Source organism: Cygnus olor, chromosome 25 (assembly GCF_009769625.2).
Source record: "Cygnus olor isolate bCygOlo1 chromosome 25, bCygOlo1.pri.v2, whole genome shotgun sequence".
Taxonomy (NCBI): Eukaryota; Metazoa; Chordata; class Aves; order Anseriformes; family Anatidae; genus Cygnus; species Cygnus olor.
In genome coordinates, this window is record NC_049193.1 from 773,879 (window position 1) to 798,889 (window position 25,011).

At 61.3% G+C, this 25,011-nt stretch overlaps 1 protein-coding gene across 1 annotated transcript; it reads left to right on the plus strand.

Moving 5' to 3' along the window:
• Positions 1-319: 319 nt before the first annotated feature.
• Positions 320-17,420, plus strand: SOCS7 (suppressor of cytokine signaling 7). Its single transcript, XM_040536317.1, has 11 exons — positions 320-500; positions 771-1,285; positions 5,778-5,842; positions 8,472-8,576; positions 9,342-9,443; positions 10,283-10,413; positions 10,827-10,995; positions 13,594-13,722; positions 16,271-16,406; positions 16,718-16,875; positions 17,169-17,420. The coding sequence occupies exons 1-10, from the start codon at positions 378-380 to the stop codon at positions 16,836-16,838; spliced, it is 1,596 nt and encodes a 531-aa protein (XP_040392251.1). The 5' UTR covers positions 320-377; the 3' UTR covers positions 16,839-16,875; positions 17,169-17,420.
• The last annotated feature ends 7,591 nt before the right edge of the window (positions 17,421-25,011 follow it).

Here is a 25,011-nt window from a genome sequence, read left to right on the forward strand (position 1 = left end):
GCTGTGCAGGAGCCGTGCAGGAGCCGTGCAGAGCCGCGCAGAGCCGCGCAGACCGGTGCAGATCGGTGCAGCCCCGCGCAGCGCCCACCAGCTCCCACCTCAGCCCCCCCCCCCACTCCCGCCGCGCCTGCACGTGCCGGGGGCGCGAGGGGGCGTGGCCTCACCCAGGGGGCGTGGCTTCGGAGGGCAGGGAGGCGCGGCCGCGGGCGGTGGGGGGGGCGTGGCCGGCGGCGGAAGTGTGGGGGCGGGGCGGCGGCGGCCGTCGCCGCGGAGGAGGGAGCGGCAGCGGCGGCGGCGGCGGCGGCGGCGGCGGCGGCGGCGGCGGCGGCGGCGGGGGGGCGCCCCGCTGCGGGCCGGGCCATGCGGCGGCCGTAGCGATGCAGCGCGCCGAGCTGCGGGACGGGGAGGCGGCGGCGGCGGCGGCCTCGTACCGGGTGCTCAGCCGCCTGCTGGGCTATGGGGCCGCGCCGGAGGCGGGCGCGGCGGGCGGCGCCGTTACCGGCGGGGCGGGCGCGGGGCCGCCGGGCCCCGGCGGGGGGCGGCTGCCGCTGCCGCTGCCCCTCCCCGCCGCGGCGGTGGCGCCGCCGGGCGGCGGGGCGCTGCGGGGGCCCCGGCCGCCGCCGCAGCTGATGGTGTTCCGCAACGCGGCCGAGGGGCGGCCCGGCGAGGCGGAGGAGGGCGGCCCGGCGGCGGGCGGCGGCGGAGAGGGCCCGGCGGCGGGCGGCGCCGAGCTGCTGTGCCCGCGGCACCGCTGCGCCCTGGAGCCCAAGGCGGCGGCGGCGGCGGCGGCGGGGCGCTGGGGGCCGCCGGGCGGGCTGGAGCTGCAGTTGGCCGCGCTGGGGCTGCGGCCGCCGGGGCTGGGCCCCAAGGGCCCCGGGGGCTGCCCGTGCCTCGGGCCGCCGCCGCCCGCCGGGCCCGCCGCCGAGGAGACGAGCGACGCGCTGCTGGTGCTCGAGGCGCTGGAGCCCGACGAGGCCGGCAGCGGCTCCGAGGAGGAACCGGGCAGCCCCGACGGGCAGGAGCCGCCGCGCGGAGCCGCCCGCGCCAACGGGAGGAGCGGGACCGGCCCCGGCCCCGCGCCGCCGCCGCCGCCCGGGGCGGGCTGCAGGAAGGGCTCGCTGCGGGTCCGCCTCCGCCGCCTCTTCCGCACCAAGAGCTGCAGCGGAGGCTCGGCCGCGGGGGACGCCGCCGCCACCGGGAGCCGCCGCGCCGGGGACCTGCCCGCCTCGGCCGGGAGCCTGACCGACGTGTGCGGGGCCCGCGGCCGCGAGCAGGAGGCGGGCAGGTACGGGCCGGGATGGGACGGGACGGGACGGGGGGCACCGGGCAGCGGCCTCCCGACGGTTTGCTGGCGGCCGGAGGGGACTTGGGCTCGGTGCTCACGGCCGGGCCGGGCTGCGGGACCGGGGAGGTCTCGCGGGGGGAGCGGGGCTCTTCGGGTTGGGGGAGCAGCACCGGGCCGGCTGGGCACCTGCTGAAGGCGGTGCTGGTGTGGGGGGACCTCAGCCCCCAGGAAGTGCACCCCGAGAGCGGCCTCTGGGGATGCTGAGCCGCAACCCGGGGGCTCCCGGTGCCAGCCCCCGTTCCCTGCTGGTTTCCTGAGCCTCACGAGCCCGGCACCCAGGCTTCAGCCTCGGTGCTGGTGGGTAGAGCCCGCTGTGCAGGATGAGGCCTGAGGAGGTGCTGGGGGCCTGATCCTGGCACCCCCGTGCGGGGCTGGCCGTGTCGTGGGGCTTTACATCAGCTTCTTGCTTGGATTTTCTGCTCTGGCTCCAGCTGCGCGGCTCAGAGCCCGCAGCGTTCGTCCAGCGTGGGGTTTGAACGCTGCCCTTTGCCGGTGGCTCCCGTTCCTCCGACAGGCTGGCACGGGCGCTGTCACGGGAGGGCACGTCACCGCACGGCAGAGCCACCAGGCTCGGGGGCTCCGCCAGCAGCTGGCCCTGCGCAGGGCGCTGAGCCGCTGCCTGGCACCGCCAGGACCTTCTGCAGCAGCGTCTCCGTCCTGTGGCTGCTTTTAGCAGCTGGCCCCTATTTCTCGAGGCGCTGAGGGCGCGTGGCTCGGTCCTGCTGCGCGTGGGGACTGCGCGGGTTCTGGATCGCGTTGGTCTGAGTTGTTCACGCTGGTGTGTGAGCCTGGCTGTGATGTGCTCCCAGTTCCAGCCTGGTGGCACAGGCCGAAGGGGGGTGTTTCTGCGGAGGCCGTGAGCTGCTCGATGCCAACAGGAGAGGGCGAGGTGCCCTGGTGCTGTGCCAGCCCCGGCCCTGCTGCAGAGCCTGCTGCCTGCAGCACCTCCAGCAGCTGGCGTGAAACTCCTCGCAGGAGGCAGGGAGAAAGAACCCTTCTGAGGCCTGCACGCCTGCTTCTGGTCGGCCTGGAAGCAGCGTTAAATAATTGAATGTACCTGGAGCACTTTGGGGTTGGCGTTCCTCCTGCGGGGCTCCTGGGGCAGCGTGCCTCTGGTGTGGGCACGAAGCTCGCTCGAGGCGTGCGCGGAGCCAGGCTGAGCCCCGAGCTCTGGTCTGTGCTCACCGGGTGCTTCGGCCGTGAAGCTGTTGTGGGGGCAACGAGGCTGAAATTTTCCCCGTTGCAGCAGGGGAGGTGGCTTCCGAGGTGGGACAGCCCCGTCTGCACCGGCCCCTGGCCCGCAGCTGCTCGGAGCATCCGCGTGTGACCTCCTGCCTCGTGGGAGGGTGCCTTAGTTTTATACACGGCTTCGTTTCCCACGAACGACTAAATGTGCCTCCACCAGCAGTGGAGCAGGTTGCCTGTAATGACATAGTATTTTGCTAACGCGCTTGTGGTTTTTCCACTCCTTGTTCTTCTCGTCCACGAGAGCGAGGAGTCCTCAGGACTTCCCCACGCTGGGCTCGGGCGGTGGAAGGCTGGCGGTTACGTCTCTCCTCAGAGCAGGAGAGAACTGTGGTGCTGCCTGGGCTTTCCCTTTTGTCGGAGAGTTTCATGGTCACTGCTGGGGGAAGTGCTGACTTCTCACGCTCCAGCGTCGTGGAACTGCTGTGCTAATTAGGATTTTAACAAAGGTTAGTTCAAGGTGCCTGATGCAGCAGCTGTTGTGGTTCAGGGACTTCTCCGCTGCCTCCAGCTTTGGGAACCCCCTCCTGCTGAAGAGGTCCGGGTTATTTGAGCGACACTTTCTGTTCTGTGGAGCACCGGTGGGACCTGGAGGTTGTGCTCGGTGTTGGCCGTCCCCTGCCTGTTAACAGGAACAAGGTCAGCAAGGAGCAGTCTGTGCTGCTGAGCGCCTGCTCCCGGTGTGCGGCTCTCCCCTGGGTGCTGCTGGCGAACGTTGCTCTTGGTCTGCAGTGGGTTAGTCTGGCTGTGCCTGGACATCGCTGAGAACCAGCTCCCGGTGTGTGGAGCTGCATCCCGCAGTGCCAGGCCTCGAGGCAGCACTGGGCAGCTCTGCCTCCTGCGTGCACATGCAATTCAAAGCAAACCAGCCCCGCTGGCTGGAATCAGTGGCTGGGCTCTGAGATGTGAGAGGCTTGGAAACTAAACGTGGAAGATGAGGCTTCTCACCCAGGGTGTAAGGATTTCAAGGCTGCAGCTGTGAAACTGCTCTTTTTGAAGCAATTTGTACCGCAGAGGTAAACGGAGGGTTAGGGGACAGTGCTGGGTTGCAGCAGTTCAGGGGTCAGGGCAGGCAGCCCTGAGCTGCAGAAGGTGGTGTATCAATGGTTGTATTGATGGCCTGACCTTGTTTTTATTAATGTCTCCATATAATACACCTAAAGTAGCGCGTAGCCAGCTGGTGGACAAGACCTGTGACATGCTAAAAGGCTGCCTGCAGTCACTGCTGCAGGAAGGGCCACGTCAGCGTGTTCCCTGCTGCAGTCTGGGCCCGGTGGGTGACCCCGAAATCCCCGTCTGCTGCCACTCAAGGCGCTCCCGGTCCCGTGTCTGTCCGTGGAGTGTTCGGTCCACGTGAATTGCTTCTTGCTCTCACCCTGCTGCAGATGTGAGCTTGCTAGAAATGAGAAATCGCAGAAATCTGTCGCTGGCCGTAAGATGTTGGCATAAAATGTGGCTGTTTTGGTAACAGCGGAGTGCCGGCAGTGCTCCTTCCCCTCTGCTTTAGGATGTGGGAGCAGAGCAGTCCCTGTATTATAGGGTTAGCTGCTGTTAGCCCGCAGTGTGACTTTGTGAGCGCGTGTGGCTGGTGACTGGTGACTTGTTCTCCTTTGAGGGCGAAAAAACTACCCCTCAAGTAGGTGCGAGAGCTTTGAAATGAAAACACTTCCAGGCATTTCAGTGGGATTTTGTCTATCGAGATGTTGAATTTTTCTCAGCTCTTTTATTGGCAGTCCTGCAGCATTAGTTGTTTGTTCACAGCTGTGTGACCCGGTGACGTTGCTGGAGCTCAGCCACAGACGAGAAGCACTCGGGGTGCCCTGCGAAGGGCCGGGGCGCACCCGTCCGCGGTGTGCTCACGTGGCGCCGTGCTGCTCGGCCGTACGGGGCCGGAGCTCACCTTCCTGCTCCCTGCAGGCTGGCTGAGTTGTGTCTGATCAGCGCGATCCTTCCGAGCGCTGCGAGCCCTTGCTCAGAGCTGCTTTTCCCTGAAGCCGTGCCCAGCCTGCTCAGGAGGCCGTGACGAGAGCGGGGCTGGGGCGTGGGGCCCACTGTGACGACGTCGAAGCGGATGGGGATGGTCTCAGAGCTCCCCTGGGTCCCTGGTCCAGCCACGTGCAGTGGGACCGGTTCCTCCGGCCGGCTCAGTGAGGCCGTGCTGTGTAATTTGGGGTGACCTTGTCCGAGCCAGCAGGGACGTGTACCGGGGGGCTGGGAGGACCCTGGGCAGGAATCTGCGGCACCAGAGCCTCCCTTGCCTTCAGCTTTGCTCTTTTCCTCATGTGGAAGTGAGGTTCTGGCCCCAGGGTGCTTCCAGCCCCGGAGTGGTCCCTAAGCGGCGTTTTTGGGTTGAAATAGCAGAGGTTGGACAGCTCCTGTCTTGCTTTCCGTGGCGAGGCCTGGCAGCGGGCCGCGTTGCCCTGCTGGCCCCAGCCGTGGGCTCGTGCCCTGGGTCTGCCGTGCCCTGTGCCCCGCCGGCGTTCCCTCTGCCTAGGTCTGTACAAAGCCCTTTGGCGCTGCAGCAGGGAGGGTGCTGGAAGGGCTGGTTCCCTGCGTGGGGAGAGCACAGGAGTAGCTCCAGCCTCATTATAAAATCACTGTTTTGGGAAGGAAGCTTTGGAGGAATTACAGGTGTTCTTGGATGCCCACCGGAGGCGCCTTTTCAGCTGTTTCCATCCACCTTGATGCTCCAGGCTCAGCTTCCCTGCCCTTCGCTGCCTCCTGGAACGCTTCGGGGAGGCGGCATCCTCCAAACACTGCGCGAGGGCATTCGGTGTGCTGGCTGTAGGCACAGCCCGTGATTGCGCAGGGCCCCAACCTGTTTGTCTGAGGCGTTTGGCAATGCCTGGTCCAGAGAAATGGTGTGGTGCCTGTTGTGAAACAGCTGCTTGGCTCCGGTTACGATACTTGCTTGGGGTTTTTCTTTCCAAAGACTTTATTAATTACCTAGTTAGAGATTTGCTTAGTAGCAGGATGGAGACCTAGCTTTACTGGTTGACTGTCCTACTTAAGCCAACACGCTGCTCTAGGAGTCGAATAAACACGCGGCGTTGAGCTGTCTCGAACCTCTGTAAATCATGGTGAAGGCTCTCCCAGTCTGAGAGATCAAACGGTGTTTTCTTCTTTTGGGATGCACCGAGTCTCCCCATCCCTATTCACGATGTTTTTTTTTTTTTATTTCCAACAGGAAACACAGACTGACAAGAACTCAAAGTGCCTTTTCCCCGGTTGTTTTCAGCCCCCTCTTCACAGGTAAGGATTTGAGTCATGTATGGTTGGGTCTGCCGTTTTGCTACGAACAGAGCAGTGTATGTGTAACGACAGCCTGCCCCTTTCCTCTACTCCTCAGCTGTGACCCTGGGGGCAGCTCCTGTGGCCTGCGTGGCCTCAAACCCGAACCAAGAGGAGCTGTAGAGAACGGGGATGTTTCATGTCAGCACTTTGCAGTTTCTCCTGTCGAGATGCGGGCCTGAGCTGTGCTAGAGGCGAGGTTCCTTCCTCCACAGGGGCTTTTTGCACTGGTGGTTCGGGAGCTCCCTGTGGAGCAGGGGCTGTGCCTGTGCTCCCCTCCTGTGGCCCGAGGGGAGCCGGCAGCTGTGGGGCTGAAACCGCTCCGCGGGGCAGCGCCTCCCCGCGCAGCTTCTGTTCTCTGCGTGCTTCCCCTCTCCCCGCTTCCTGCTGGTTTCTGACCTTCCTCTTTCTGCTGGGGGAAGCTGGCTGCTTTATAAATGGCACAAGGGGGAAGTCCTGCTCTGCTGGCGGCTGATACCGAGAGCCTTCTGTCACGGTCATGTGCCTGGTGTGGGTGTGGGCCGGCAGCGAGAGCCCCCCAGCTGCGGGGCTCAGGACCTCTGCGGGCGAGTCCTGCTTTAAAGCTCGCGGAGAGGAGGGCTGAGGGCACAAGTGAGTATTTGTCAGGTGTGCAGAGCTCCACCGCGGTGTCACAGAGCTCAGGAACAAAGCGAACGCGTGTTGAGAGGCTTGTTGCAGGGCTAAGGACTTGCAGGTTCTCGTGGCTCCGTGCGGCTCCTTCAGCCCTGCAGAGATGGAGTCGTTTGGGGGCGATCGGGCTGTGCCGGTGCCCGTTGTCTTCTCCATTCTCGTACTGCTTCGGCTGATGTCCTGATAGCAGGGCAGCATGCGGAGGATGCTCCCTGTGAGATGTGACTGGTTTTGTGTGTGTCACATGCATTTATTCAGCAAATCAAGGCTGGTTAAAGCAAAAGCTGCTCCTACACCGTCAGCTGTCACTAGGGGAAGCTGCGGGCAGAGATCTGTGGCTCTTGTGCCTCCTGGTGACAGGCGTTACGTGGCCGTGCGTGCTGAGTATCTTGGCTTCAAATGAATATTTAACAGAGAGGAGAGCATGGAGTGGACAAGTTCCTGCTCTAAATCTGGGAGGTTGATTTAATTGCTAGCTTATCCTATTAAATGTTCTTAAAATGGCTTATGTCAATTCTTGCAAGTCGGTGGAGTGGTGGCAGTGTCCTCCAGGAGCTTTTCCTTTGCAGAGGGCTGTGCCAGCATCCCCAGCGTCAGCGTGTCTGCCCTTTAGTCGCTTTGATTTGTTGGTGACTTCAGCCTTACCCAGCTGAGGTCTGTGTGGAGGATTTCTGAGGCTGGGGCTGCCAAAGTAGGACTCAAATGCCTGGCCCAGCTTGCTTGGGGTTCTTGGTGACTTGCTTCCAGGTCAGCACGAGGGCCGAGCTGGGGCCAGCAGAGGTCCTTGGGGAAGTGGTCCTTGCCTTCTGTGACCCCTTCTCGGGCGTGCTGCGCTGTAGGTGCACGTGGCTGCCATCGCTGCTGTGCTGGGAAGGGTTTGAAAGCTGGACTCCTGCAGCCCCCCTTGGTCTCGTCGCTTTTTGTTTGTGCGAGGCGAAGGCACCCAGCCTACGTGGCTGCTTTATTTGTAGGGCGTGGAAATGAAAGGGTGGCTGCATGCATGCGTGTGCACCCACACCCATCGGTCCCCCAGGGAGAAGGTGCCGCGGATAATAACCAGGCCTAAATAACCCTCGTAACGCTGCTTATTAGTAGATAGGGCTTCTACGGTCAGGAGGAAGCTGAGTCAATATTGTCCTATGCCCTGTGCGGTAAATACCTGGAGGTACTGGCCGAGAGGCCGGGGAAGTTTTTCCATCTGAAGCAGAATTGGGGCCCTAACCCCAGGAGTTGAAGTCTGACACAGCCGAATCCTGTGGTCCCTGGGACCATGGCTCAGGTGTGTGTGGTGCTCTGGTGTTGGTTAGTGGTTTGTGACAGCTGGGTTAGACTTTTTTATTTTGGAAAGTTCCTTGGCTGTGCTAACACCGCTCAGTTCTCTCTTCAGGAGTTAGCTGGTTTCCTTTCACGTCTGTGTTGGTCTGGTACTGATGGTTTAACCTTGATTTCATGGCTTCATTTTTCTCCCATGAATTTAGATTAATTTTAGGCTTTACTAGTTTGTTAGACATCTCAGTTTGCATTGTCGTTTTCCCAAACCAGTGTCCTGGGTCTGGAGCCTTTAGGTGAATTCCAGCAATTTAATGTAGAGGCCTGTCCAGCTGGCACCTTCATGGCCTGCCGGATAGAAGGTATTTCTGTTAGATTGGCTGCTTGTAGGCAAACTCCAACTGGAATTAATAGGCGCATTATCTCATAGCTGTGTATCAGCAGGGTAGGGCTGTGAAACCATTTCCCAAGAATTACATAAAGTGCCAGTGCTGTACGTCGGTGACGAGCGCTGCAGGAGCTCAGTGCTTCCCCATCGCCTGCTGCTGGACCGGTGTCCATCGCTCCCTTACTCCTCGTGGGCAGGGGACCCAGCCCCTTCCCCTCTCCCCCTGCCTCCCTGCGTGCCCGGGAGGTGCAGCACTAACAGTCTTGCTCCGCCAACCTGCAGGTGAAACAGTGTCACTAGTGGACGTGGACATCTCCCAGCGAGGATTGACCTCCCCTCACCCTCCAACTCCGCCGCCGCCTCCGCGAAGAAGCCTCAGCCTGCTAGGTACGGCACCGTGCCTCTTGAGAGCCCGTCCGTGTGTCTGTCCAGGAGCACAGAAGCTGTCTGTCTGCCCGTGCTGAGCCCTAGCAGGGCCTCGCTGCCTGCTCCCCCTGCCCCAGCAGGATTTCTTGCTGTTGCTGGTGGTGTCGGTGTTTCTTGTAGATCGGGCAGGAGGGGAGGGTTGTGGTGGAGGCATGCGAGGTGGGACGTGATGTGCTGATTTCGCAGTGTCTCCTCTGATACGGCTGCCCACAAAAACATCCCTCACTCCCTCCCATTGCCTGCCCAGGCTGGTTCCTTCCCCTGCTTCAGTCTGTGGAAGGGAGGCTTTGGGGAGGATGGTACCAGGAGCCTGGCGCGGCTGCTCAGCACCCTCCTCTGGAGGAGGCTCCTCTCTGAGCTTAGCACGAGTCAGCCTTGGTGAGCAGCACCCGACGTGCGCATCCCGCGTGCTAGGGCAGCATTGTGCCTGTGAAGTCGTCTGTAAATGCCGGTCTTGTGCTGCAAGCTGCGCGCATGGAGGGAGCTGGGCTGGAGAACTAACTCCTTCGCTCCAGGTGTGTGTGCACAAACCTCTGAGCGTGCTGAGGATGGGCTGCTTTGGCACCGCAGCAGTGCCCTGCTCTCAGAAGTCGGCGGAGCACCGTGAGCTCTCCAAGAAGAGCTCCACCTTCTGCTCCAGGCAGCGCTCGGTGCTGGTTTGCTCAGCAGTGCAGGGCTCGCTCGCTTTCTGTTTTCTGAATGTCTCTTGCCTCTGTTCTCTCCTAGATGATATCAGTGGGACGCTGCCTACATCTGTCCTAGTGGGTCCGATGGGGTCTTCCCTGCAGTCTTTCCCTCTGCCTCCGCCTCCTCCACCCCATGCCCCAGGTCAGCTTAGCTTTAGCAGCAGCAAGGCTTTAGTTCTCCAGGGCTTTGGACTTTGCAGCTCTTCTTGGTTAACTTTAAGGCTGCACTTAAGACAGCAGCAGTGCTGCCTCCTCTGCCCACTTAGGGACATGCACTGCTACTGATGGTGTGCTGTTGTGTCACGGCTCTGGTTTCCTGGCCTTGGTCCTTTGTCTGTTTTCCATGTGCTGTGGCTCTTTTGTTGCCCGCAGTTGTTTTCCCGAAGCTTGTAATTGCACCAGCTTTATTCTCAGTTCAGCATCTCCCATTTTTTCTGCTTCTTCCTGGGTTCAGCAGAAGCGCAGCCCCTGGCTGTGGACTTCTCCGTGTGCTTTGGGTGTCAGCAGTGTCAGACAGCAGCTGTAGGAGCAGGGCTTAGCTCAGGAGCCCAGGCTCTGCCCGCCTGCTGTGCAGTCCAGCTAAACAGCATGTGAGGATGTTCCTTATGCAACTCCCCTTTGGTTTTCAGTTTCTGGCCCTTCAGGACCCACGGGGCTTTAATTGCCCCCTTGTTATAAACTAAGGTGTTGGGATGGGTTAATTCCTTCCAGCTGGTGCCACCTGGCACTTCCCTTGGCTTCCCTCCAAGCTGGCTTAAGGAAATAGCAGACGAGGGCTCCGAATGAGTCACCTTGGAAGAGCCAGGTGGTGACTCCTGCCGTGTCCTTCACGAGGACGCTGTCCTCCTGTCCATCAGTCCTGCTTTCTCATCTCCTCCTGCCCTGCCCTCTGGAGCCAGGCGTGCCGGGGGACGGGGCGGCTCGGTTTTGGGGCGAGCTCCCGACGGGTGACCATGGCCCGGACCGTTTCTCCCTCTGCAGACGCCTTCCCGCGGATCGTGCCCCTCCGGCCGATGGAGACGGCGCCCAGCCAGCCCGCCCCGCACCTCCAGTGCCCGCTCTACCGGCTGGACTCGAGCAGCTTCGCAGCCAGCTTGCGGGAGCTGGAGAAGGTAACGTCCTCGTGGGGGGGTGCTGGCAGCACAGGATCTCAGGAGGGGAAGGCTGCAGGTCTAGGCCATGGTTTTTGGGACTGACCAGGAATAAAAGTTTAAGGCGGGACCAGAAAACAGCACCTGCCTTTTTCCCAGTGAGGTCTTTGGTGAGTGCAGAACAGCATCGCTCATGCGTGGAAGAACTGTCATGGTTACACCTGTTATTTCACTACTTCTGGGTGCTGGATGTGATGTCGCTCCTGGAAGAGAAAGCACCGAGTCCTAACCATCTATTTTCCTGCTGAATGTAACCAGAAACTTAAATTTTGGCATTAAAAGTGAATTAACAATAGCAAACTGTGCTGCCTTTAGTTGGTGACGCAGTCTTCCTTGCTTTTGGTCTGCTGATGTTCCGTGTCTCGCTTCCGCAGTGCGGGTGGTACTGGGGACCGATGAACTGGGAGGACGCAGAGATGAAGCTGAAAGGGAAGCCGGATGGGTCCTTCCTGGTCCGAGACAGTTCTGATCCCCGTTACATCCTGAGCCTCAGCTTTCGGTCGCAGGGCATCACCCATCACACCAGGATGGAGCACTACAGAGGTAAGAGCCACGGGGAGCTCTGGGGGTGCTGACGGCTGGGGCCCGTGGCTGTGGGCAGTCTGGTCTCAAGGTCCCAAATCTCTGCCCAGAGCACTGATGTAGCAGAAAAGAGGGAGCAGCAGCAATGTGTCCTCACTCTGTGTCCTGCATTTAACCTTGCTATCTATGCCTTGGGCACAAGTTTCCTTAAAGCAATGAAAAACCGGGGAATAGAAAAGTTCCCCGTGCCTCTCCTCAGGCCTTGCTTTGGAAAACTGAACTTGAAGAGAATGATGATGGGGAGATCTGAGATCCCTCATCACGAAGGTGTGATATAGCGAGAGCCATCGTTCACAGCTGTCCGATTCCCCAAACTGAACTCTCCCTGTGAAATGAGAAGCGATCTGTTGACATCACAGCTTGTCACCTTGCTTTGTTCTGCTCGGGGGACGCTCAGCAGCAGTGCCAGCTGCCCTCTGTGCAAGGCGAAAGTTTTAGCTCCACTGTTGTGGGCGTTTGTTCTGAGAACTTTGTGGTGTTTGCACCCTTTCTTCCTGCCATGCTTGCTGTCGTGCATGGGGTCTGTCTCACCTCGCCCACATGCTTTTTCTGCTCGTCTTCAGATGTGGTTTTCCGTATCGAACCCCAGCACAGGCAGCTGCCCTCAGGCCGAGCAAAAAGCCCGAGAAGGCTCAGCACAGGAGGGAAGGGCATCAACAGGACTCTGGCACCTGCCCTGTACCCAGTGGGCAGGCTGTAATAACAGCTGCCTGTAGAGCACTGTCATTAGGTGTGCTGCCAGATAATGGGTTCTGAGGCTTCCCAGGCAGTCTGCTGGAGAAAACAGTGGTTTGTGACCTTTCAGGGCAAAGCTCACCTGTTCCGCCTTTTTGCCCTTACTCTGGGGATGTCGCTGTGTCTTCCCCCTCCGTTAGCATTGCTAGTGCTAAACAACCCAGCAGAGTTTCTGGTCTTGAGCCCCTCTGGTGGGAAGTGCAGCAGCATTAATTGTAGCCTGTCGAGAGCCAGTTGTCCTGACCATTGCATAAGGAGGATTGGCTTTCATCACCCTGTCCTTAGAGAACTTGTAAGCAGCATTTCCAGCTGGGGGAGATGTGAGGTCGGCTGCACAGAGGATGCTTGCTCATGACTGAGCTTTGGATCAAACTGCTGCTGCTGCCGGTCCAGTTTCTTGCTTTGGGGCTGGGGTACTTGTTCTCAGAGCTCCCTTAGCCAGGTGTCCTTCCCTCCTTTCCCTCAAACTGCATTTCTTGCTGCACGTGGTGAAGGCTGGTGCTGCCACCATCCCCGGAGCAGCGTTTCCAGGCGTGGCACTGCATCAAGAACTTCATTCCTGGGTCCAGTGCTTCTGTCTGCATCAGTGGCTCTATGCTTGCCCCTGGGCTGGCTGCCTTGTGCTGAATGTGCTGCAGCAGCGTGCAGAACTGCAGACCTGCGCACTCTGATAAACCGGGAAGATGACAAATGGTGGGGCTGAGGGAATGGTAAAGAGATAAATGCTTGACCTTCAGGTTTCAGGTACTTGAGAGGAAGAAGACATAATTTTTGTCTTTTTTTTAGGAGAGCTGAGTAGGCAGCCTGCGGAGGCTGGTGTTTGTGCAATAACCCCCCAGTGTCTGTCCTTTGCATCTACTTGCCACTCGTAAGGGCTCATTCAGATCAGAGATTGCTGGTGCCCGAATGTTTAGCAGGTGCTAACCTGGATCACTGTTTCTCACACTGGTCCCTGGTAGGGGTGAGATGATGCCATTTCCCAGTAAATACTACCAGACCGAGCTGTGGGGAGAGGAAGTGCATTTTAAATTTGTGAGCAGTGTGTAAGCCCTCTGTTGCTGGTTGCTGGCCACCCTACAGGGGGCTGTGATTGCTGGACATCCTCCAGCACCACCTCTTCTAGGTTTCCTGTGCCGCTGCTGGGGCAGCTGCTCATCCCAAAAGTCCCTGGGCTGGAACACAACTTTGGGTACCTCTGGTTTAGCTACACCTTCTCCTTGGCATGAGTGCTTTACGAGGATGGGTGCAGGGACACAAGTCGCTCGCTGCCTCGTGGCTCCAGGTCCCAGGGTGCCCGCAGACGAGCGATGCAACGCGCCTGCTGCGGGGATCTGCCCCCTGCGGGCCTGGTGGGATCGCTCCTAGGATCCTGTTGGGCTCCTCCTGGTGAAGCTCTGTTCTGCCAAAGCACTGCCTGATCCCCTTGGTAGCTCCTTGGTCACGAGGGGGTTCTGGCTTGGGCGAGGTTTTGTGGGTAGAAGGGGACGGGGGGACCACGGGCAGCTCTCTGGCAAGCAGGGGAACAGGCAGGGTTGCTCTCTGGTACAAGAAGGGCAGTGTCTGCAGCACCAAGAGCGTGAGAGCAGTCTGACTCGAGGCTTTAACCTACTTAGGGTTCTCTCAGCAGGTTGGGGCCCTGCCTCCCCTGGGCTGCCCTCTCCAGTCCCATTGTTTGCCATTCGAGCAGTGCCTCCCGTGTCAGGTGGCGGTGCCAGCCGGGCTGCAGCTCTCGGCGGCTGTCACCTGGCCTTTAAAACATCAGTCCCACATCTCTCCCTGCCACCAGCGCCCCTGTAACGTGAAACTCTTCTGTTCTGTTGGAAGGGACCTTCAGCCTGTGGTGCCATCCCAAGTTCGAAGACCGCTGCCAGTCTGTGGTGGAGTTCATAAAGAGAGCGATCATGCACTCCAAAAACGGGAAGTTTCTTTACTTCCTCCGGTCCAGGGTCCCAGGTGAGTGTCCTGCTGGGTCTGGGGGATGACTCTTGCTCTGTGATTAGCTGCTGGCGTGTTCTAGAGAGCCAGCTTAGTTCACCTTTTGTCTACTCCCTCAATCATCTGCTTGGCTATTACAAAAAAAAAAAAAAAAAAGCTGCTCCCTCCACCAGTTACTTGGCTACTGAAGCCCAGCTGCCTTCCCTCCCCCAGTCTCAGGGCTGCTTTGCTGAGAAACCTCTCCGTGCTTTGCAGCTTCCCAGTTCTCCCTTTGCTGAGACCCACCTGGGGCTGCCGAGAGGAGAGGCATTAAACTGAGCGTGTGGGAGCGCTTCCAAGTGGGGAGCTAAATGTGAGCCTCGAGTGATGGATGCTGTAGGTTCAGAGTCCCCGGGGGGACCGTGGTGCCAGGGCACATCCACAGGCAGGTGCTTGCAAGCATGAGGGAGTGTTGAGAAGCTTTGTTGGAGCACGTTTGATTGCATGATGCTGGAATTGCAGAGTGCTTGTTTTCCCATCCAGCAAAGTCTGGTCCTTCTGAATGGGCTCACATCTGCCTCCTGCGAGAGCCAGGCTGGCAACTGGGTCAGTGTCTTTATCACTTTTTTTCTGGTTTTGACTCAGCTGTCATTGCATGTCAGAAAGCTAGCTGAAAATCCAGCGTGAAAGAGAGGGAAGAGTCTGCCAACTGAACAAATATGCCCCTTACTTGGGAGAGAGCAGCAGTGGGGAGCAGGAGTTGGAGGGAGGATGAGAGGTGATGCTTTGAGCAAAGCACCAGAGCAGAAGGGAGCGCGGCTGCAGCAAAGCAAGGCACGGCGGTGAAGCAGAGAGGGGCAGGATCGAGAAGATGGCCAAGGCCCTGGTGGGGGCAGGTGGGGAGGGGATGGGATGTTCCTGGCTCCAGGCTGGCTCTGGCTCACCCATGGGATCGGAGCAGAGCTGGAGTCGTAGCCCAGACCTGTTCAGTGTTGCCCCCTGCTGCAGAGATGGCCAATAACTGGGAAGCCGATTTATAACGTGGCCATGCTTTTGGGGAGGAGAAGGCTGCAAAGCTACTGCTGCTGTGTATCCTGCCTCCAAGAAATTCTTTCAACTTAAAAATACAAAAATACTTTACCTCCCCAATCCTAAGACCTGTTCCCCTTGAGAACAGAGCTTTGTGGACTTGCCAGCTCTACAAGCAAACGCCTTAGTAGAAAGGATTTGCTCTAGAAAATATCTTTCAAAGAGAAAAGGAATCCCCCTGAGCAGCGCCGTGCACCTGCCGGGGGGTCCCTCGCCGCCTGGTGCCAGCCCCACTGAGCTGCCAGCCGGCTGTGCGGCCGCTCCTGCGCCCCTCCGTCTGCGTGCAGCCGCGGTCCCCGGCGCTGCTCGGGGCTGCTGAGCCTCGATCCCTGAAAACCCAAGTCTCACGCTGATCCCTGATCTTTAGTGGGAGAATGTTTAGGATCTGCATCCCCCCGGCGTGCTCGTTAGTGATGTGCTCCTGCTGAAGCGCTAACGGCCTCCCAGAGGAGGGGGATGTTTCCAGCGGGCGCCTGGCTCCTGGCGCTGGGGCACGCGGCCAGCACAGCGTGCAGAGCTCGTGCTGCGTCCCTGTAGCTGCTGGCTGCGCTCCCGGAGGCTAATTCCTTTTTGGTAGAATAAGGAGGGGGGGGGAACCCAGCCTTCAATTGATTCCTGTTCTTTGCTTTCTCAAAAGCTGGCTCACAGCTTCCTGAGCTGCCTGGAGCAGTTCTGAGCCCATCTTAGTGTGAAGAGCTTTCCCTTTTCTCCTTTCACTCCATTGCCCTCAGAGACAGGCCAGCAGGAGGGGGTTAGAGTGTAACTAGCTCTGAATCCTTCTGTAAAGACAGATAAAACCTTACACTGTGAATGAGCCCAGCTCCCGTAGATCCTTTCTGGTGCTCCTGCTGACCTCTTGGTTCTGTGGGCTTGATTGTTGCTCTTAACTTGGGGGGAGGAGGTTGTGGGGCGGGGGGCAGCTGGATGTAGCTCCTTTTCAGCCGTGCCGGGCTGCTCCCTGCGTGGGGAGCTGGCTCTGCCGAGGCTGCTCCCGCCTCTGTCTTTGTGCCCACCCTCGTGACCCCAAGAATGAGCAACTCCTGTGCAGCTTGAGCTGACCAAATCCCCGGCCTTTTAATGCCTCGATACAGCTACCCAAAGGGTTATGCAGAGCAAAGTGTACGTGCCGGTCACGCTGCCTGCCTTTCCTTTCGGCTTTCTTCTGCATCCTTTCGAAAGCAGTTTGCTTCTCGGTATGAAGGGACTCTTCACCACTGGTCCTGGGGGAGAGGCGGTTAGGAGTTGGCAGTATCCTGGATCTGCTGTACCACTGGTGGCTGCAGGTGCCCTGTGAGGAGAGCTGGGAGGAGCTGTTGCAGCCTTGTGAGGGAGGCTGGAGATAGCTTGTGGTATCGCCCGTGTTTGCCTGGCCAGTGCTGAGCTGCCTGGGCACAGCCTCGCAGAGAGCTGCGGTTCGCAGGGACCAGCGCTTCCTCTGGGGATCGGTTGCGGTTCGTATCTGACACAACACTCTTCTCCAATATTCTTTTTTCCAAAGGTCTCCCTCCAACACCTGTCCAGCTCCTGTATCCAGTCTCCAGGTTCAGCAATGTCAAATCCCTTCAGCACCTTTGCCGCTTTCGGATCCGGCAGCTGGTCCGGATCGACCACATCCCCGAGCTACCGCTGCCCAAGTAAGTCCCGAGGACTGGGCTGGGGAGAATTTGCTTTGGCTTCGTCTGCCACTCGCCATGGCAGGCAGAAGACCTCTGTGTCGGCAGCAAGGGCTGTGGGAGGGAGTGGTTGACTTCTTGCTTTTGGCCTTGGGTCAGCAGGATGAATGTCCTGCGGGGCACAGGGGTGCAGCTGAGTGAGGTGTTACGGCCAGTGCCACTGCCAGGAGCGCGGGCTCCCATTCCTGCTGGGGGAGAGGTTCTCGTCCCCCTTTGCGGAGGCTGGCGTGGCTGTGGCTCGGGGCTGAAGCTCCTGCCCCTGCCTTCCCCAGGCCCCTGATCTCCTACATCCGGAAGTTTTACTACTACGACCCCCAGGAGGAGGTGTACCTGTCGCTGAAGGAAGCTCAGCTCATCTCCAAACAGAAGCAGGAGACCGAATCCTCTACGTAGCGAGGCCGGCTCGCCCATCGTGTTGCTGTCACTGATGGTACGTGCGTGCTGCTGGTCCGTGCGCTGTCCCGTGGGGTCCAGCCTAAATCAGGCTGTTCCTCTGATTGCGAAGGAAAGACAAAATCCTCCCTAAGGAGGCTGTTCGCTCCCACCAGCCTTTTTCCTTTACTTCCGGGGAGACAAGCAAGGCTTCTGCCGCTTGCTTGTGCTTGTTTTGTGCCTTCACAGGCCTGTGCTTGCTCTTGTGCCAAACCCTGAGTGGTCTGGGGCAGATTCGGCCACGTCGGGCGGGCTGTTTGATCCCTTTCCTCTCTCTCTCCCCCCCACTAGGAATTTGGTTGTTGCCATCCAGTAGCCCAAGTCAGGCGGTGGTGGGGACGAGGCACATGAAGGTGAAGCCTGCTTCTGCAGTGTGACTTCTGCTCTCAAGCTCTTTTGTAGAGAGAAGAGGGTTCAAGACTCCTAAGAAGCACAGCAGAAGGGGACCAAGGGTCTCGGCTCCTGGCTGAGGGCGAGGGGGTCTCGGAGGCAGCTGAGCCCAGCTCGCGGACTCCTTGCAGAACAAAGAATGTCACGGCACTATGTACGAGTTTTTGAAAGTTTTATTTTTGATGTCTTCATTTTTTTTTTGAGTTTATTTTCAGCATGAGAAATACTGTCTTATGATCAGCTGAATTTTATTATCCTCCCTTGGAAACTTCGAGGTGAGGAGAGAGAAGGGGACTCTCTGGGAAGATCGCCTGCTCTGGGCACTGATGGGACTGCTCTGCGGAGGTGAGGCAGCCAGAGAGCTGCCGGGAGGCAGCCCGAGCCAGAATCTCACGCAGTTCCGCAGAGCAGCCTCTGGGGAGCACGGGGCAAGGCTCCCCAGCTCCCTAGGATCTGGAGAAGAGGGCCAGGCCTCGTCCTGGGCGGCCGAGCTTTGCTACTGGACTTGCAGGATGGCCTTAAAGCTGGGCCCAAGGAAGGAAAAGCCTGCGAGCCATTCGGATGTCCTGGAGCCTTCTGCCACAAGGAGTGGTTGCTGCTGTACCGGGGAGCAAGGGCTGCCCCTTTGGGGAGGCGTCGTTCCCCTGAGCAAACACTGGAAGATTTCACTGAACTGCTGTGATGAGTGGAAGGAAGGTGGCAAAGCTGTCGCTGTAACTTTGGCAGCAGCCTGTGGACCAAAGGTACTTGAAGTGATCTCGGTCTGGCAGAGCCTTGGGACGTGCACTTTGAGCCTTTCTGCTGGCTGTCTCTAGAAGCTGTGAATGAAGTGGCTTTCTACCGAGGTGTGAAGGATCCCGATCGGTGGTTGCTGGGGCATGGAAGCATCTCTGGGGTGACTCGAAGCAAGGAACAGCTGAGGGTTCTTCTGGAGCTCGCTGCTTCCTCTTCCTGGGATGTCCGTGGAACCACAGCAGTTCAGGAACAGGACGCCAGGAGAGACGGCAGCTCTTGCTGAGCTGCTGGGCTTAGCACTGGCTGCAGCACCCGTGTCCCTTTCAGTCCTGGTCTGCTGTTTCATCCGTCACAGCAACTGCAAAGAGTTTGCATTTCACGGTGAAGTTTAAAGTTTGCCCGAAGCGATGCTGAGAAGTCTCAAGCTTTTCTCTGGTATTGAAACAAGCCTGTGTTCTTGGGCGAAAGAAACACCCCATCCTGCAACCGTGCGGCCTGAAAATGCGATGCTGTGTGTGGCCTGGGTCTGCAGATGGGGTCAGTGCCCTGTGAGCTGGAAGCAGTTGTTCGGGAGCCACTGGGACTTTGTTCTTGCCCCGCAGAATGATCTATGTCCTTGAATTAGACACAGTCCTGTGGATCTTAAAGCAGCCTTGAAAAATCCTGATTGTCTGCCTATGCCAAGTGCTGCTGCAAAGGGTGCTAACTAATCCTGGTCTCCCTTTCTTAACCACCACCTCTGGCCTCGCTTTCAGTCTTGGGAAAAAAAGGTTTTTACAAGATTTGGCTTCCAGATGAAACCAATAATTAATCTTCAAAATCTGTAGAAATACCTCATTGGACGCTACCCGCTGCTGACTTTGCGTTGCATTGTCGGGTGTCAGGACGGGGTGGCTGCCCCACAACGTGCTGGGTGGCATATCTCACTCAGCCCATGGTGAAATGTGAACTAATTTGGTCTACAGCTACTGCGTCCTCCCTGCGCAGGGAGGCAGGCGTTCGTCCCTCTGCAGCCCTTGCCACGTTCCCCCCCCCGCTGCGGACCCACAGCTCCTTCCAAGCCATCAGCCTGCAGAAAGTGCAGCTGTTCCGACCAACGCACAGCACAACGGGGGGAAGCACCCGTGTCCTTGCGCACGGGAAACCTGAATATCAGAAACCTGAATATCAGCGCACCTGGCCCTGCTGCATCTCAGCTGCTCATGTGCTGAGGATTTGAATCTTCCAACTTATCTGTATGCTGGAACAGAAAATCTTCCCGACAGCCATGGCTGGGCTGGTGCCTCAAGTGTCTTACGCAGTGCCAGCGAAGCAAGAGTGTGCCCGATGCAAATGTCTCTTGCAAAGCTTTCCCCCAAAAGGAGACCCCAGAGATGAGGACGCGATGGCATGGGGCAGGCGATGACCTCCTGGCTGTGACCTGCTGGCCAGCTGCGTGACCTGGGGGAGCTGTGAATGCCCCCTTGCTGCAGCTGGGCACAAGCTGGTGTCTCCCAGGTGTGGAGGTGGCAGCATTCTTTTCATTCCATCCCTGGTCCGGTATGGGGGGGACTGGGTATTGCTGGTGTAATAACAGCACCTGGGTTTGGGAAGGGGAACAGCCGGACTGGGGGAGAAGCAGCACTGGGAGGGGGCATGGGGCCAGCTGTGCCCTTGCTGGGCTTGCTGGGGACAAAAACGCACAACCCGCTCTGCAGTGGCGGCAGGGTGGGAGAGCCCCCGTGTGTCCATCAGGAGCTCCGTGACACCCGTGTCCCTAAAACGCCCTGGGTGTGGGGTGGCTGATGGTCCCACAGCACAGCGAGCTCAGGGCAGCTGCTGCCCGAGTCCTGAAAAGCACGGACCAGGGCTGCCTCGGTGTGCTGGTGTGGTCGTCCTTGTGCCAGGACGCTGTGTTCACGGGGACGTTCTCAGCTCAGCATCGATTTCCTTTCGCGGCCAAAGGGAGGGGAAGAGTTCAGCGTGGTTTGGGCAGCCTCAGTGCTGCTGGGGTGGGAGCAGAAGGGGCCTGAGCACCCAGAAACCTCGTCCTGTCCGGCTGGGCTCCCGGCACCTTACATATCCGTCTGAATTTTTAAACCCCAGAGGTGTTTTTCTCATGGAAGTGTTTTCCGTGTGAGCACGTGCAGGGAGACAGGTGAGCTGGGGGCAGTGCGAGGCTGTGCCCCCCCCCAGGAGGCTCGGTGATGCTCTGGGGCAGTGCGAGGCCAGGAGCCCTTTAGGGGGGAGCCCTTTGGGGGCTCCCCGGCAGCAGGGCCCCCGAGGAGGCACCTTCCAGCCTTCGGCCTCGGTTCCATGCAGTTAACATCTGACGTGTATGGCTTTTACACCAAGAGGTCTGAGCCTGCCCCTCGGCGGCTGGGTGGGGGCCGGGTGCCCACCCCCTGGTTTTACTTGGGAAATCCCTGGTGGAAGCTGGGGGGCAGCGCCCGGCGCTGGGTGGGGGCTCCCAGGTGGAAACGGAGCCGGAGCAAGGGGCGAAGGGCAGCGGCTCCGAGCACAGCGAGCAGGAGGCGCGGGGCCAGGGGGGGTCCCGGCTGGGAACCACCTCCAGTAGAAATGCAGCTTTGCTTAATTTTCTTTTTTTTGTGTGTGTGCGCTTAATTTATTAAAATAGTTGCTGTATAATTTATTTTCATAAACTATATTAAAAAGTTACTAAATGGTTAAAAAAAAAAGAACAGACTTGCAGGCCAATCTTTCAGAAGAAGAAATGTTTTTTGATATAACATGACAAATGCACTTTGGGTGTGTTTGGTTATTTTTGGGGGTGGGGGGGGAGCCTGGCTCTACCTGGGGGTCGTTCCAGAGGGGGTTTGTCTGTATATATTGTATTAATAGGCATGTTTGGCCTCTTGTGTGGAGCCGTTAGTAACTGCTGCAGGTCCCGTGGGGAAGCTGGTGTGAAGTTCCCAGTTTTTGTAAGCTGTCAGTCCGGGAGAGCTGACTTCTGTGTTTGTAACTCCTTTTTATCGTCGTTTTGACCGATGGTTTTTTGGTTTGCGGGGGGGGTGGGGGGGTGGAGGGAGAGAGCGGGGGTTTGAAATAAAACGATTGGAAATTGTTTGGTGCTGTGTGGTCCCTCGAGCCCGACGGGGGGGTCCTGGGGGGGGGCTGGGGCTGTCTGGGGGGGGACACCTGCAGGATGGGGACACCCCGTGCCCACCCCCCCGCCTGGTGCTGGGGCGCTTTGAACGCCCCCGTGCTGCCGATCAAAGGCACGGAGCGACAGAATGGGGCTGGGGCGGGTGGGGGGAGCTCCCCCCGCGGCTGGGGGCGGGCGGGGGGTGGGGTGGGGGTGGGGGTGGGGGGGGAGAGGAATCCCGGGGGGAGCCCGTGGGGACAACGGGCGGCGGGGGGGGCGGCCCGGGGGGGCTGGCAGCGGGGACCCCCCTGCCCTGCTCTGCCCGAGCCGGGGGGGCTGCAGACAGGGAGAGATGCGGGGGGGGGGGGGGGGAGTCTGGGGTCGCCCTCCGGGGCTGCAGACGGGGAAGCCCCGGGCCGGGGGGGCCGTGCCGGGGGGGCCGTGCCGGGGCCGGGGCCGCCGCCCCCGTGCCCCCACAAGGCGCCTTTGTGCGGCGGCCCCCGGCTGGCAGCGCCCCAACATGGCTCCTTGGCAGCCGCCGGCGGCCCCCGCACAAAGCCGCGTTCTTCTGCCCGCCCCCCCCCCCCCCCGGGCTCGGCGGGGCCGGGGGTCCCGGGGGGCCCCGGGGGGGGGGTCCGAGCCCGGCCGAGCCCCCCCGGGGCCGCCTCCGCGCCGCTCCCCGGCGGGCAGGGGGGGCCCGGTGCGGGGCCGCGGGAGGGAAACTGAGGCCCGGGGGGGGGCCGGGCCGGGGGCGGGGGGGCCCTGACACTGGCGGGGCTCCGGGGCTGGCACCGGCGCTGCCCCGAGGCCGCGTTTACCCGGGCGCCGCGCCGGGGCCGCGAACCCCCCGCCCGCGGGGGCGCAGCCGGGCCGGGGGGGGGCCGCGCCGCCAGCGGGCACCCCCCCGGGCACCCATGGGCGTCCCGAGGGAGCTGGGGAGGGCCTGGGGGGGGATGGAGGGGGGTGAGGGAGCGCTGTGATGGGGGGGGCGAATTGGGTGGGGGGCGGCTGGAGGGATGGAGGGCGGGGGGGGGGCGTGATGGGGAGGGGCAGGGAGGATGCGGGCGGCGTGATGGAGGCGAGGATGAGCGCACGGCGGGGGAAGGGGGGGATGCGGAGGGGGATGCGGGGGGGGGGTCGGGCGGCGGCGGGGCCCCGGGTGGGGCCGGGCGCGGCCCCCTCCCGCCGCCGCTCTCAGCTGACGCCGCTCCCGGGATGCGCCGGGCGGCGCCGGGCGTGGGCGGTGGCGAGAGGCGGCGGCGGCGGCGGCGGGGCCGCACCGGGGCGCACCGGCTCCGGGAGCGGCACCGGCACCGGGAGCGGCCCATGGCCCCCGGCCGGCCCGCCGCGGCCGTGCCCTGAGCGGCCCCATGGAGCAGGTAGGAGCGGGGGGGGCGGGCCGGGAGGGGCCGGTGCGGGGCCGCACCCGTGGGCGCGGTGCCGGTCCTGGGCGGGGGGGGAGGCCCGGTACGAGGCTTTCCTCAGCAGCCCCGGCCGGGGGTCCCCCTCTCCTTCCCCGGGCCCCCACCTGCTGCCCAGCATCGCTGCTTCCCACGCCCAGCATCACTGCCCGAGACCCCCAGCCTGCAGCCCCCCGACCCCCGCCAGCCTCCCCGCCTGCTCTGCCCAGAGCAGCCCCCCCCCCCCCCATCGGCAGCCCCGGGGCCGAGCCCCTGCCCACCCCCCGGCACCTCTGTCCCCTTGTCCCATCCCTGCCCCGCTGACAGCAGCGCTTCCCCCAGCTGTGGCACGGGAATGCTCGGTGCGTGGCCCCATGTGTGAGCTCCCTGGGCACCCATGGGTGCTCGCTCTGGCCGGGTGCTTGCCCCCGGGATGGTTTCTGGCTCCTCACCTCATGTGGGTGGCCAGAGGGATGGTCCCTGCTCTGACACAGGTCTCCTTTGTGGCCCCAGGTGTGCCTGGGTGTTTCCCAGTAGCGCAACAGAAGGATGCGAGCAGCAGGATTTGGGGAGGGGACCCCTGCCTGGGTACGGAAAAAGCACGGGGGGCTCTGATGAGGCTGCGTCTGTTGGTGTTTCCATGTCTCCCAGCCCTGTTATTTACCAGCCAACGCCTCTGGAAGCCGTTCTGGCCATCGTGCTGGGATGCTGCGTCCTTCCCTGGTGCCCACCCCGGGCTGTGGGTGCTCGCGGTGTCCCCATGCTGGGGCTCTGGGTCTTTCCCATCCCGTCCCCCTCCGGAGGGGTTATTCTCCACTGAGCATTTCCTGGCCCTGCTGTTGCACACCAGGGCAAGGGGCTTCTGCTCCCTCCCTGCAGCCCCTCAGGCTCTGCCTCCTGTTTTTGCCAGCAGCGCCATCCTTCTGGCTCGGCCCAGATCTGAGCATTCAATGCTGCTGTGCCCCCCCGGGGCGGGCGGGCCTGGGGCCACACCGAGTGGTCCAGCACGAGGCATCCTCAGTGCACGGCGAGCTTTTGTTGCACGTTGGGGGCCGCGTGCTTATGACCCCCCCCAGCCTGGGGCAGGTCCATGGCCAGGAGAGGCGGGGAAGCGCGCAGGCACGTGCGTGGCGTGGGCGAGTGCCTGCTGGTGCCTTCGCCAGCCCGGTCGGACCCCAGGACCTCGCTCGCATCCGCCCCGCTGGAGCAGCCAACGCCAACGTGCGGTCTGCGCGTGATGCGCTGAGACCCTGCGGGGGCTGCATCCTCCCGGGGCCGTGAGCACCGGGCCCCGCCGCACCCCTGCCCCGCTGCGCCCCAGGGTGCGCTCTCCCCGCTGGAGAATCCCCCCTCGTGCTCCTCCAGCTGCAATGCAGAGGAGCTGCCGAGCAGCAGCCCGCACGCCTCCCTCGTCGCCCTGATTGGCAGCGGCACCGTGGTAATTTTAGGCTGCGATCGGCAGCAGGTTGGCACGTGCCTGCCGGCACCCGGGCAGGGATAGCAGGGGCCGGCAGGGCAGCTCCGTCCGGCCGCTCTCCCACCGGTTGCAATGGGCCCAGGGCAGCGTGCGGAACCGGGGCTCTCCGGGGTACCCCGGCTCCCTGCAGGATTTCGGCCCCTCCCTGGTGCGGGGACGTCGATGCAAGCCTGCACCGCCCCGCATTGCTCAGCCTCGCTGCCGGGCTTCCACACACCTCCATCCATCGCTCGCTCACAGCCGCCTGGCTCTTGTTTGTCCCCGACCTGGAGGCGGACGGTGGGGACGGAGCGATGGGGGCCGTAACCCTTTCGCCGCTCTGCTGCCGGCTCAAGATGGCTTCGCGCAGCAGCGGCTGCTGCGGGGGGAGAGGAGCTCCCGGCCGGGAGGTGCCTGCGTGGAGCTGGGTGCGGGGCCAGTGGGGTCCGTGTGGGACCCAGCCCCACGGAGGCACCCAGCGCCCAGCCCGCTCTGTCCTCCAGGGACCTGTCCCTGTCCCCAGCCCCGCTGCTGTGGGCATGGCCCCGCTCCGGGCTTGGGGAGAGCTGGGGGCCAAGGGATTTGCCAGCGCCATGCCCTGCCCCAGCCACACCAGCACCGCTCCTGTGCCCTGCGGTTGCTTTTCTTCGTTTTAATTCATGGGATTAGGTTAAAAAAATATCGCCCAGCTGTGATTCCCCTCTCGTTCCCTTTGTCTGCGGCGCGTAAGCGGCTCCGCAGGGAGCGGCAGCCTGTGCCGGCGGGGGGGGTCGCTCTCGCCGGGTTTTGGAGCCCGGTTCTCCAGCTGCTGGGATCTGGGCTGCGGGTGGGGGCCGGGGGGGATTAAAGGCACGGGCGGATCCGCCCCAATGAACTGGGCAAGCGGCAACAGCGAGTGAGCAGGGCATCTGCCTTGGTGGCTGGGGCCAGAATGGGGATTTTGGGGTCTATCGTTGTCAATTGGGGTGCAGGATGAGCGGCTGTGACAGCTCCAGGCTTGGGGGTGCCCTCGGGGGCGATGTGTGCCACCCCCTCCCTGCAGATGGGGTTGCGGTGCTGGGGGAGACA